We start from the raw sequence: 12780 nt of genomic DNA, 5'->3' as shown, positions 1-12780 counted from the left end.
TCTGGGCTTAAGCACATCCCCTTTCAGCGATTTTATATATATAGTCTCCTCCTTGAGACTATAGGGGCCTCCTCCGTGGGGCATGTTTATATGACTTTTGTCATATTATATTTATTTTATTTTTTCTTTTTGGTTATATCTTACTTGTCACTTTAGCTCGCAAAACCTGCATTTTAATTTGTCTGCAAGCTTCAAATAAACCATCAGCCACAATTCTCACAGGAGTGTTTTCCTCCACATGAGAACAAGAAAATTTACAACTCTACACTGATTATTTAATGATCACGTAAGATAAATTGCTACAAGTGTTACCCCCACATTAACATAGGGCATTTAAAAATACCATTGAAGTAAATATTAAATAGTGAACAAAAATATAACCATAACCCCCACATTTCCTGATATTAAATGTTCTTAAAGACATGTTTATAAACATTAATAGGAGTTATAGCTAGAGCTCCCCCACATCTCAAAGATAGACGCTCTTCATGAGAGAATTATACTCATAAGTCATAACAAAATCAATTATGTAAAAGTCTTAATAATAAACATTAAAGAATACTAATGAAATAGTTAAAATTTCAAATAGTAACCCCCTCTATTGAAATCAAAAATAACTCCTCAATGATTTATTGAAGCAAAATGAAAACCTTCTCGATCACAATTGAACTTGCAACTATTTTTTGAGCATGCATTTTCGTTTATGACCTGTTGCATTTTTGTACACACAAGCTAACATAGAGTAGCATATGTAAATCTCATAATGTATATATAAATTAATTTTTAGAGTAGAAGAAAACGTACCATCACTATTTTCTTTCTCTGCAATCACTCAGAAGTTCGATCAATCAATGTTACAGCTAATAACTCAACTAAATTTTAATAATGAGACAAAATTAATAGTATCACCACAATTTGAAGCAGCATTACTTTAGATATGAAAGAAAAGATAAGTAATCATTAATTATGATATGCAACTCGAATGAAATATATGCTTCTCCTCGAAACAAAAGGCAAAGATCATTTGTAACTAACCTGATAACATATAAAGCGCTGCAATAGACTTTAAGGTCAATCGCATTCATAATATAATTGATATTTTCAAAGGTACGTTGTACGCAAAACAATTACTAGTATGTATGTAAATACAATGGAATAACTCGTAAAATCAGTAATCAAGTACGTACCTCAAGTAACAACGTTTTATATAGGGTGGTGCTATTCACACACCCCTTCTAATTTTCTATTACTTTAATTCAATTTTTTTTATAAATTACCCTAACTACCATCCCTTGTAAATTTGTTTCTTTTTCTTTTTTCTTTTTTCTATTTGGCAATTCAATCATGAATCAAATATCATTATACAATAAATAAATTTTTTTTACCTATAAATGAAGGAAAAATAATACGTTTATTAAGTAGACTGATATGTATTATTAGACAAAGAATATGTTTCCTAGGTAATCACTTTCACCCAACTGAATCCAAATTGTAAAGTTTGTCGTCATACTTTGCAAAGTACCAAACTCAATGCTTGTTTGTTTATGACTCTTAATCCAGGTGCATCATCCTCAAATAATATATATATATATATATATATATATGGAATCTGCGTTTTATCCACTTCAGCCACAAGCTTCCACACTGCAGCTGATGATGTACACAAAATTTGGAGATGCTCTACATAATATTTAATGCAGTGAGTTGCAATCTCCGTGTGGGTACAAAATTATGTTCTACTAGCATAATATAGTAGAACAAATCATGTTTATAATCATAAGGCCATCATTATTAGGCTGTTGTAAAGTTCTATAGTTGCTCAATGGATTCAAATACACCAAATAATTTCAGTTAGAATCTTACTAGGAATAATGGATTCAAACGGGCTCGAATGATCATTGAACTCATATTTTTTTTTCTATGTCTCCATTGCAAATCAAATGTAAAATTTTCTCAAAAGATGGGTCTAAAGTTTCTTGTTCTACCATGATTAAACTTCAAAGCATCATATTAGAGAGATAGAATGACTATGCTAGAGTAGAGTTTTCGATGAAAAAGAAAAGAGGGAATCGAAAAGAGTTTTGAAGTTCTTTGTGTCTGCTAGAAAATCAGGATTTAGGATTTGAGGATGATTGACTTGCTAAATAGAAAAAAGAAAACGAAACATAATTATAAGAAAGGGTAGTTATGGTAATTTTTAAAAGAAAATTGAATTAAAGTAATAAAAAAATAGAGGGGGTGTGTTAATAGAGAAAAAGGGTGTGTGAATAGCACCACCCTTTATATATTATAGGCAATATCAATTTCATATAACAGTCAACAAATCATAAGTATAGCCAACCTGATCTCATGGCAGATTAATTGTCATTGAAAGCAAATTTAAATTGCAAATATGACTTGATGGAAAATAAGCTTATATAGTTAAACTTAACTGTAACATGCACATATACATACCTGCTTGTTGGCTACTAACATATATGTATTTTAATCACGATCTTTTAATTTGCTTATGTATGGGAAAGAACTCATATGCATTAAATATGAATTTATATGCCAAATGATATAATTGTAACTACAAAATGATAATATGCAAAAACATATATTTCTTACGGAACAAAAGTTTAGTTATGCCGTAGAAGTGGTGTAGGATTCCTTCGTCATGGTAGAGGCTAGTGTATGTATATGGCGTCACTAATTCCTCCATCAACTTTGGCATTTGAGAGATTTTTCCTATCAAGAATTAGTTGATATTCAACTATTAATTAGTATACATGCAAAGCAAAATGCAATTAGCATATTTAAGGCCAATATAAATTAATAATTGAAAGAAAAATATTGAGGTATTCATAAGTTGAGAAATAAAGAAGAAGCCAAATATGCGATATTGATTATGACTCCTCGAACTTCATATTGTCCGTCTTTGAGTCAGAAATTCCGCACGAATCTTCTCTTAGATTGTTGTAAAAAATATGGGACGGAATTCCTGTTAAATAAAAATACAAAATAATGTGATAATATCTTGGGAAATAAGAATAATGATATAGATGAGAAAATAAAATAAAGTAAGAAAATAATATAATATATAGATTTTATATAGGTAAACTTATCGAGTCGAGGCGTGCAAGCGCACTGTCCTAAGAGAAGATTCGTCCCCTACTGCACAGGGTTGAATGACGAACTTCCCCCAAGATACAACAACTCTTCGAGCTCCGTCGTGCAGCTAAGAAGCCCCATTGAACCTTTATCACCCGTGCACTCAAAACGGTGTATAAGTAAAGTATGTATATGTATAGTTTGTAAGAATATCTTTGGTAGATGTATTTGGCTAGAATGGTTGCATTATGGTGGATTATACCGTCATGTATACCCTCATTATCCGACAATCTAAACTCCCACACGTGTGCATGTTTCATGTCTCACCATATGCCTTCCAACCATAGCCACGTACCCTTATACATGACACACTTACCATACCATTAATAGCCTCATTAACCATATAACGGTCAAATAATAATCATATATTTAAAACATAAAACCGTTAAACCATAAATAGAGTAATAAACACAAAATGAAAATAACCCCCAAAATAAATAAAATATATTTTAATTTTAAATCATAAAATTTCCAACAATAAATACCCGGGATGAACTCTGCTGTCTGCACCACTTTTCTGATTCTATTGGATAGCTTGTTAATGTCTGCTCTATGCTTCTCATATTGAATATTGGTTCATCAGAATATTCAAGCGAGAAAAGATGAGCAAGATATTTGTATTTAGTTTGAGGATTCTAAACAAGAATTTCCATCTTCTGATTGGCTTGTCTGGGTTTCTAATTCAGGTGGTGGATTTGTAATGAACCACTTGCATTCAAATAAATATATAGCCAAGAGAAGGAGAGGATTTAGAGTGCACTGCACAATATATACTTTTGTTTCATCAATGGTTTTTGAAATCTGCCCAGTGAGTTTTGCTACATTTTTCCTGATATTTTATTTTTTAATCCTACTCTATACCTTCCCCAACCCGCGCACGCTTTCAGTTGGTGTGACAATTACAACCAAAGTGTTCAAACGAGTTTCTTGGTTGCGACTTGGACATATATTTCGAACAAAGTGTTGACTTTTGACTCTTTAAACGGGATGAATAAAAAACAAAAAATTAGAATCGTAAACTCTAGTTGATAGAGAGAAGGGGAGGAAAAAAAAAACGAGTTATTTCTTTGAGATGTGGCATCAGCTTGTGGCAGTTGCTGTTCGAAAGTGAGTTGTAGAGGGAGAGTGAGTTGTCAGTGAAAGAGTTATTGAGATCAGTGGATTTGTAAGTGCAGTTCGTTATTTGTGGTATAAAAGTTGAGAATCTATTTTTTTTGTTTCCTTCAAAAAAAAAAAAAAACCGATGGAATTGGATTGCCATTTTACCAATTGTTTTCGCCTTTTTCATGGGAAGTAGTATATATATTCACCAGCCACAACACTGGTTTGAGCAACTGAGAAAATGGGGATATGGGATACCGTTTCTGGGACATCCGATTTACTGAAACGGAACGCGCCGGAAGAGCTGGTGGCCCCCAACTGATTCGCTCAAGCGCAACGCACCTGATGGAACACCTGTCAAGAACGCGTGCTCCACCGCTTACGGTTTTGGCTCCTCCGCCGCTACCAAAGTCCACGGCGCCGTCGGGGATAAAATGATCCCCCACTTTCGAAACGAGCAAGTGTGGTCCAAGATCTCCCTATATGGCCTGATCCTCCTTTGATTGTCATCTACGCAATCTAACCGGAGTTTCATTGATGGAACAGCTGCATGCATAAACAACAACATAAGCATTCGAAAACAACTTCTTTGGGAAAGCATTACTGATAGGACTGGACATCGAAACATTATTTTTTTGTTGATTAATAGTCTGTTTATTGATTGAAGATTAGCTAATTGACATTCTGGTGACATATTGTATGAGAGCCTTGCTCACAAGAATTTGCTTAAAATCTAGCTAATAAAATAATTCTATCACCGAGGCTTGAAAAATAAATATTTGTATGGCTGGTGATATGAATTGTACAAACATAAATAATCTTAAAGTTCGTGCAAGCCTTTGGTCCATGGATATTAACCAAAGCGATGGTAGAATGCATTGGCTTGGAATTCGTTTCTACTCTAGGCCTTATTCTGTTCTACTAATTGGCAGGTGGAATTACACACCACGGTTTTGCTGTCGGATGCTACCGTGACTATAAAAATTCTAATAAACAAGATGGTGGATGGCAAAGAATTGCTGGCTAAAGTATCGAGACTAGAGGAAGAATTCGGTCAATTCCGTGGTGATCCATTGGTTCAGGTTGCACCCAGGAAGGGGGCAGTGACAAGTACGAGAGAAAATAAGACAGAGGAATGATTTTGCCTCGTTTGAAGCGTTGTGGTTGGGTCTAGCTTGCTCTATGAAAAATTATGACTTATGAAGATGAAGTAATTTTAAATGTTTACTATTATCAATTTGGGTGTGGTGTATTAAGGATGATATGTGTTGACGTATTGGTTATAATTTCTAAAGTTGTGTTTGGCCTTTTCTGTAGATTTTCTAAGGGTTTTTGTCCATTTATCTCATTTTTAGATATTTTTTCTCACTTACCCCATTAAGTTTTTTTAATTCTCTCTTACCTAAAACACTCTAAGGAGGTCTTCCCTAATACCCCATTAAGATTTTTTTTAATACCATTTTACCCTCACCTCTTTGTTAGAGCATCTCCAACCATTTAGTCATAAGCCAAAGCCATATGCAAAATTTGACTCCCCTAGTGTCATCACTATTCATTCAATTTTTCCATCTCCAACCATGTTTAGTCAAAACCCAAAGTCATTTAATAAATTAATCATTTTAGAGAATTAATTAACTACAATATGAATTTATATATCATACATAATTATGTTATATAATATATCGTCATTAATTGATTAAAAAAAATTATTTATTTATTTTTGGGAATCTATATATTCGTGCCACGTGTCAATGCTATTCGGATCCGATATCTTATCTCTATCTCGGTTGAGATTTTATTTATCACGTGATAAGATAAGATTTTCTATCTCAACTTTATTACCGATTCTAATGCCACGTGTCAGTCGTTGAAAGGCTGGTTAGATTACGTTTTTGATTTTTATCTGCCACGTGTCGTATCCTATCTTCAGATATCCTTTTCCAATCCTCCATAAATACGGAGTCATTCACTCCATCATAGCTCACCAATTCACTAACACATCTCTTCTCATATCAGAAGCTTAGAAATTCTGAACTTCGTTTTCATTTTATATTTTTGGTTCCTTGTTGCAATGAATAGGTTACGGAAATTACTGATGCAAGATGAAGAAGATGCCATTACAAGAAATCGTCAAAGAGCCCTGGTGATGCAGGCAGCTTCCTCTCATATCTTGAGGATCCAAAAGGAAGAATCACAGTGGGGTGGTTCACAGCCCGGGCGCCAGTACATCGCAAGAGATCGAGAAGCTATGGATCGACGATTGAAAGCTCTATACTTCACTTCGCTGTGCAGGTTCCAGGGCGATATATTTCGCAGAAGGTTCAGAATGCGACCTCATGTGTTTGACCAAATGATGCATGATGTCACCAACCATGATCCGTACTTCGTGCAAACTGATGATGCCTCCGGCAGAGTTGGTTTGTCTACCGAACAAAAGCTGACTTGTGCTATGAGGATGCTTGCTTACGGGCTTCCGGCTGACCTGTGTGATGAGTTTCTAGACGTAGCTGAATCTACAGCTTTGGAGATCTTGTCGCACTTTACTAGATCAATCTGGAACGTGTACCACGATCAATACCTTCGTCGACCAACTCCTGCAGATTTGCAGCGGTTGCTCAATGTTGCCGAAAAAAGGGGGTTCCCTGGAATGGTGGGAAGTCTCAATTGTATGCACTGACAGTGGAAAAACTGCCCAACCTCATGGCAAGGGCGCTTCACTGGTTATAAGGGAAAACCCACAATCATTCTGGAGGCGGTGGCATCATACGATGCTTGGATTTGGCACGCCTATTTCGGACTTCCAGGTTCCCTTAATGATATTAATGTACTTGGAATGTCTCCATTATTCAACGAAATATGCACAGGTGAGGCTCCTCGAGTTTCTTACTATGTAGGTGATAGAGAATATGGCCAATGCTACTACCTAGTCGATGGGATCTACCCTAAATGGGGATCTTTTGTGAAAGCAATTAGAAATACAATTACTCCAGAGCAAGCTCATTTTACAAAGATGCAGGAGTCATACAGAAAAGACATGGAGAGGGCTTTTGGCATTCTCCAAGCTCGTTTTGCAATAGTAAGAGGACCCACCCGTGGATGGGATAGGGAGGATCTATCATACATCATGATGACCTGCATTATTTTGCACAACATGATTGTCGATGATGAGCGTGAAGAAGATGAAGAGTCGCCTTTTGACCCCGATGATATCCCCACCAGACCAAGGAAAGCACAAATATATGAGAGGTATGAGGATGATCATGAGGTTGAGCGCAACCGTCCTGAACTTGAGGAGTTCATGACCCGTTACCAGGGGGTTAGATGCCCAATTGTGCATAGAGTCCTTCAAGGAGATTTGGTTAATCACCTCTGGAACATGAAGCTGTAAGTAGAGTGGAACCGCAGATGAAGAGATTGTATTTTCACGCTTTCAATAATTGGCAATGTGGCCATTGTGTGGTTTGATTATTTGTGTGTTTATGCTTTGTAATGTTGTGTGGTTTTATTTTATTGTTAGTGTGTTTATGCTTTTGTAATGCAGTGTGTTTTATTGTTATGAATAAAAGTGAGATAAAAACAAGTTTTTGTTTTTATTTGTTAACTATAAAATATAGCAACAATTTTATTTCATAATTGAAAAACATAAGTGAAAAAGTACAACCAATAAAATATTTCTAATTTCTCCCCATCCATTGAGTCTCTTGAACTGGCACGTAGAGGTCCAAGTTAGAGTCATCTTCACTGTGTGGTGTATTTTCTTCTGGAGAAAAGGAGGGTTGACGAAATGCACCAGCACTAGAGCTTTGTTCCTCCCTCTCAATAATCTGTGGTTGCTTCCTCTCCCAATAACTCCTTTTTTTGGGTGTGAAAATTGACGGATCCACTTTCATTGTGCGAGCATCATCCGCGTGCTGCTCAGCTAATTTAGTCTCCTCCCTGAGTCGCAGCCTATATTCGAGATCGCGCTCTCCTTGGTCTGCAATCCTTTGCATTTGCAATAAGAGTTCACCTGTTTCGTCTTGCCTGGATTTTTTCTTAGCAGCCTTTTGAGCTTTTTGACCTGGGGGGCGTGCATGCACATTTGAAGTGCCGTCATCCTCTAAGTTGATAGAGGTAGGAAAACTTGAGCTACCGACATTCATGCCCGGAGGATTGCTAAACTTTTTTGTATCCTTTAATATTGGCCAACAATGCTCAAACGCAAACTCCTCTCCTTTAGCTAAGGTACGATAGATTGACTTAGCTTGTAATACCTATAAATAAGAAGATATTAATCATGTACTATATATATTTATACGAAAGTCAATATACATAACATGCTCAAATAACGGTAAAATTAATTTTAAAAATAAGAATAAAACGTCAAGAATAAGGATGATTACCTCATCGGTGGCGTTATCACCACTTCCTCGAAGAAGTGCCGCTATGTTAAGAGCTTGACGCCATCTTTGGCATGCCGGTCTAATCTTTTTCCAACGACCGTCACACCCTCCTCCCAATCTAACCACACCTCTGGCAGGCTTGCAAGTCTCGTATACTTCATGTATACGCTCCCACAATTTTTTTTTTCTCTTGACTAGTACCCTTAGAGCCGTCTTCACCAACGGTAACTACAGCTATGCACAAGGCTATATCTTCGGCGTCCTTCCAACACTCTTGTCTTGGGTTAGGCATCTTCTAAAAAAATTGAAAGCTAGCTAGATGAAGAACAAAGGTGAAAAAGAATGAAGTTTGGAGGAGATTGGAGATGTTTTGGAGTGAAAAATTATGAAGAAGAGGGTTGGTATTTATAGAATTTGTTAAAGTTACTGTTCCAACGGGCAAAAACCATTTTTCTGATTTTTTAGAAAATTTTCTTTTATTGTTTCAATTTTTTTTTGGTTTAAAACACATTTACTTTATTATTAACCGTTGATTTTAATCCACACAGTTTTTTGAACCGTCAGATTAGATATTCCCTAAATTTATATTTACTTTTTGATTTTTAGAACCAATTAATCTCAGCCTTTCATTTTAAATTGAATTAATGAATCATGAATCTCAACCGTTGGTTTTCAGTACCGTTGGAAGCCCCAACGGCTTCTGTCACAGGCGGGGCCCAGTGTCGGCCAAAGTCTTGCGCGTGTATGGCGCGTTTCTCCCCCTCCAGCCGTTATTTTGTCCTTTTGCGCGTTTGAGGGATTCAGACTCCCCTCTGCGCGTTGTCTCTGTGTTCCAAAGAAAACCCATGTGCAGTTGGGGCCCAGCCGATTCCTTCCTCAGCCAATATGGCTTTCGTTCCAGCTCCCTTCGTCAGAATGACTCCCATTTTGACTAATAAGCCAAAATGGCTAAACTGAGTGAGTTGTTGGAGATGGCTTCCGGAAAAGCCAAAGCCATTTTGGCTTTTGACTACAACCGTTGGAGATGCCCTTACTGAGAGAGAGAGAGAGAGAGAGAGAGAGAGAGAGAGAGAGAGAGAGAGAGAGACCATAGGAGACTTTGTCGGAGCCCGGTCACCGACAGCTGGAATCCGGCCAACGTTCGCCAGATTCCGGTCATCGATTGGCTGATTCCGGTCATCGGTCGTTGGAATCCGGTCACCGGCTGCCGCCCACCAGAATTTACTGAAAATCTCACTGGAAATGTTTTTTTGCCCCCAATAGACATCTATTGCCCCTTAATAGACTATTGCCCCCCCCAATAGATGACTATCAGCCATGTATTTCCCCCTAATAGATGTCTATTGCCCTCCAATAGAACTTTCGGTAGCTGGAATGGGAGCTAATCTTCCTAAAATTAGACAAATAAAACTTTGATTAAAGAAAAAAACGAAGAGATTATATCAATTTGAAAACGACTATTGCCCTCCAATAGACGTCTATTACCCTCCAATAGACATTCAAAACTTTTTTTCCTTTCCTTATGTCTAGTTACTTAAAAAAAAAAAAAAAATCTGATTTGGGCACCCAGAAAATGCTATGGGCACCAAATCGGAGCAAAGCCACTATCATCTTGCCTCTACTGCCTAACCAAACCCATTTTCGAATTCAAATCATATGGATTCCTTTGCTGGGGTAGTTTGATAGCAGGGTCGGTTCACCACTGCTTCGAATCAGAGATGTAGTCGCGTGGTGGCGCTGGGGCCAGAAGATGGAGGAGTAGGTCGGGTCAGGTTTCCACTGCTTGAAATTGGAGTGCATGTCGCGTGGCGGTGGAGCCTGGAATTGGAGATCTTCCTCATGTGGTGGCGAAGCTTTGGAGGTCTTCTTCGCGTGGCGGCGGTGCTTCGGAGGTCTTTTTCGAGGTCAATAGCGACAGCAGACCATAACTCTCCGAGCTCACATTCCGGCAGACTGTGATTTTTGGATTTTATCGAGTTCTGATATCAGATTTAATCGAGAACTCGCGGAGGTCTTCTTCAAGGTCGACGGCGACGGCAGACCATAACTCTCCGAGCTCACATTCAGACGGACTGTGATTTCTGGATTTGATCGAGTTCTGATATCGGATTTGATCGAGAACTCGCTAGACAAAGGGAAAAGGAAGAGAGAGAGAGAGAGAGAGAGAGAGAGAGAGAGAGAGAGAGAGAGAGAGAGAGGGAGAATATCGTGCTGTGCTGGAGAGAGAGATATGAGAGAATGGCATAAAATGAAGTTGTTTAATTAGACTGAGGGTATATTTGTCATTGTACTTTGAATTGGGTTAGTGAGAATAAAAATCTGTTGCTGGGGTAAGTGGGAAAAGTTTGGCTCATTTTGATGCTTTTGGGCAAGGACCCTTTAAACAAACTAAAATTGCAATCTGTACCCATGTGTAATAAATTGCTACGTATCACAGTACCATTGACATCAAATATTAATGCCAAGTAATACATGGACAACTCCTATTTACTACCATAGTCTCATGGCCTCACAGACACTACTAGAATTATGCCATTAGACATCACCACTATTAAATCGGTCGGAATTGCACGCGATGTAAAAAATACATCCTAACATCGGTTTATGAAATATCGATTTCTATTGTGATCATAAACATCGGTCGTTAAATTAATCGATGTGTAAATTCTCGTTCAAAAATTTTGAAAAATTTGCGGAGGGACTAAGTTAAAAATTTTAGAAACACGGGGGGACTAAATTTTCATTCCCTCCATTCCTCCAACACTTGAATTTTTTTTCACTCTCTGAAACTTTCGAACCGTAATGACTAACTCTCACTCCTTCCAAACCCTACTCTTCCACCCTCCTCCCCCCCCCCCCCCCCGCGGACTCTCACTCTCTATCTATGATGGAATTTGGTCTTTTCCCTTAAACTCTGTTCGATCTCCACCGCAATCCTTTTTCTCTTTCTCTCCGTTCTCGATCTAACTCAACAAATTGAGCACTTGGTGGCCACTGTGTTGATCTAGATCCAGGGCTTATGGGCTTATTCTTTTTGGGTATTTCAATTTGGCTCTTTCCATTCGTTCCTCTTCCTCTCTCATGCGAGGTCATTCAACTCAGATGCTTTCAATTCAATGGCGAGTTCATTCGTGCGAGTTTCGTTCTGTCCGAGCGCAATTTCGATTCAACTCGGATGCTTTCTCTTCTCTGTTGACGGAGAGTTCGCGTCTTGGGTCAGTTCTCAACCTCTTTTTGCTTGGTTTCTGTTTTGGGCTTCTTATTTTTACTGGTAGATTGGCGCAGGCTTCTGGCCTCACCGGTGTACGTCTAGTGTGACCAGACAGGTTGCTGTCGGAGGTGATTGGGATGGAGATCAGAGACCGGGGCGTTGGGATTTCGATCTGTTTGGTTTTTATTTGATGACGGTGGCTGCACGGAGACTGGGTGAGCGGAAGATGGTGGTGACTGGGTGTGTGGCGGCGGTCGGGGATTCGGATCCGGCAGTAGGGTTGTTGACCCTCTGGGTTTGGGGATGGAGACGGTGGGAATACAGGCTTGGGTGTTAATCTTCTTCATGGAATTGGGCATGCGAGCTTTGTGTTTGTGGTGGTGGGTGATGTGTGGTCAACGACAATTGGGGTCCGGTATCGGCGGCGACGTGACGACCCTGGTGGTGGCTCTTGTTTGGAGCTCAATTCATGGCCTTGTTTTTGGTGACAGGTCTGTTTAGGTCAATGGTATTATTAACTCAACTCTTTTTAACTGATGAAAACCAGAAAAGAATGGAAATTTAAGTTTATGTTCTTGAGTAGTTTAGTGAAAAACGTGAACTTGAATCAGCATATGTAGCTAACTCAACTCTTTTGATCTAGAACTATTTTGTAGCTGTTCATGATTGTTCTTATTAGTTGTTTGATTGATCTTGAGCTTTATATATGTAAAGGATCGATCTATTTTGATGCGGTGATTCGATTTTAGTGTTTATGTGATTGACTTTTGTGGAATTGAAGCTATACATAATATGTGAGAGATTTGATTTGATTATAATTGGATTTCGTTGTGTGATGTATTGATTTGATTATGATTTATGAAGCTCACTTTCATGACGAAAGAGATTGATGTAATGGAATGGAAAGGGGACCTGCTTGCGATTGGTGTTACA

The 12780-nt window shown here is 38.1% G+C and overlaps 1 protein-coding gene across 1 annotated transcript; it reads left to right on the top strand.

Moving 5' to 3' along the window:
- Positions 1–6325: 6325 nt before the first annotated feature.
- Positions 6326–7642, top strand: LOC112203587. The gene is made up of 2 exons (XM_024344529.1): positions 6326–6920; positions 7059–7642. The coding sequence occupies exons 1-2, from the start codon at positions 6326–6328 to the stop codon at positions 7640–7642; spliced, it is 1179 nt and encodes a 392-aa protein (XP_024200297.1).
- The last annotated feature ends 5138 nt before the right edge of the window (positions 7643–12780 follow it).

The sequence above is a fragment of the Rosa chinensis genome, chromosome 5, assembly GCF_002994745.2.
Source record: "Rosa chinensis cultivar Old Blush chromosome 5, RchiOBHm-V2, whole genome shotgun sequence".
In the NCBI taxonomy this organism is placed as follows: Eukaryota; Viridiplantae; Streptophyta; class Magnoliopsida; order Rosales; family Rosaceae; genus Rosa; species Rosa chinensis.
Note: the sequence above shows the minus strand (reverse complement) of the source record. Positions and strands in the feature narration are given on the sequence as shown.

Coding starts and splice junctions, on each gene's coding strand:
- LOC112203587 (XM_024344529.1), top strand. CDS start 6,326: ATGAATAGGTTACGGAAATTACTGATGCAAGATGAAGAAGATGCCATT. Junction 6,921..7,058: donor AATGGTGGGAAGTCTCAATT/GTATGCACTGAC, acceptor TCGGACTTCCAG/GTTCCCTTAATGATATTAAT.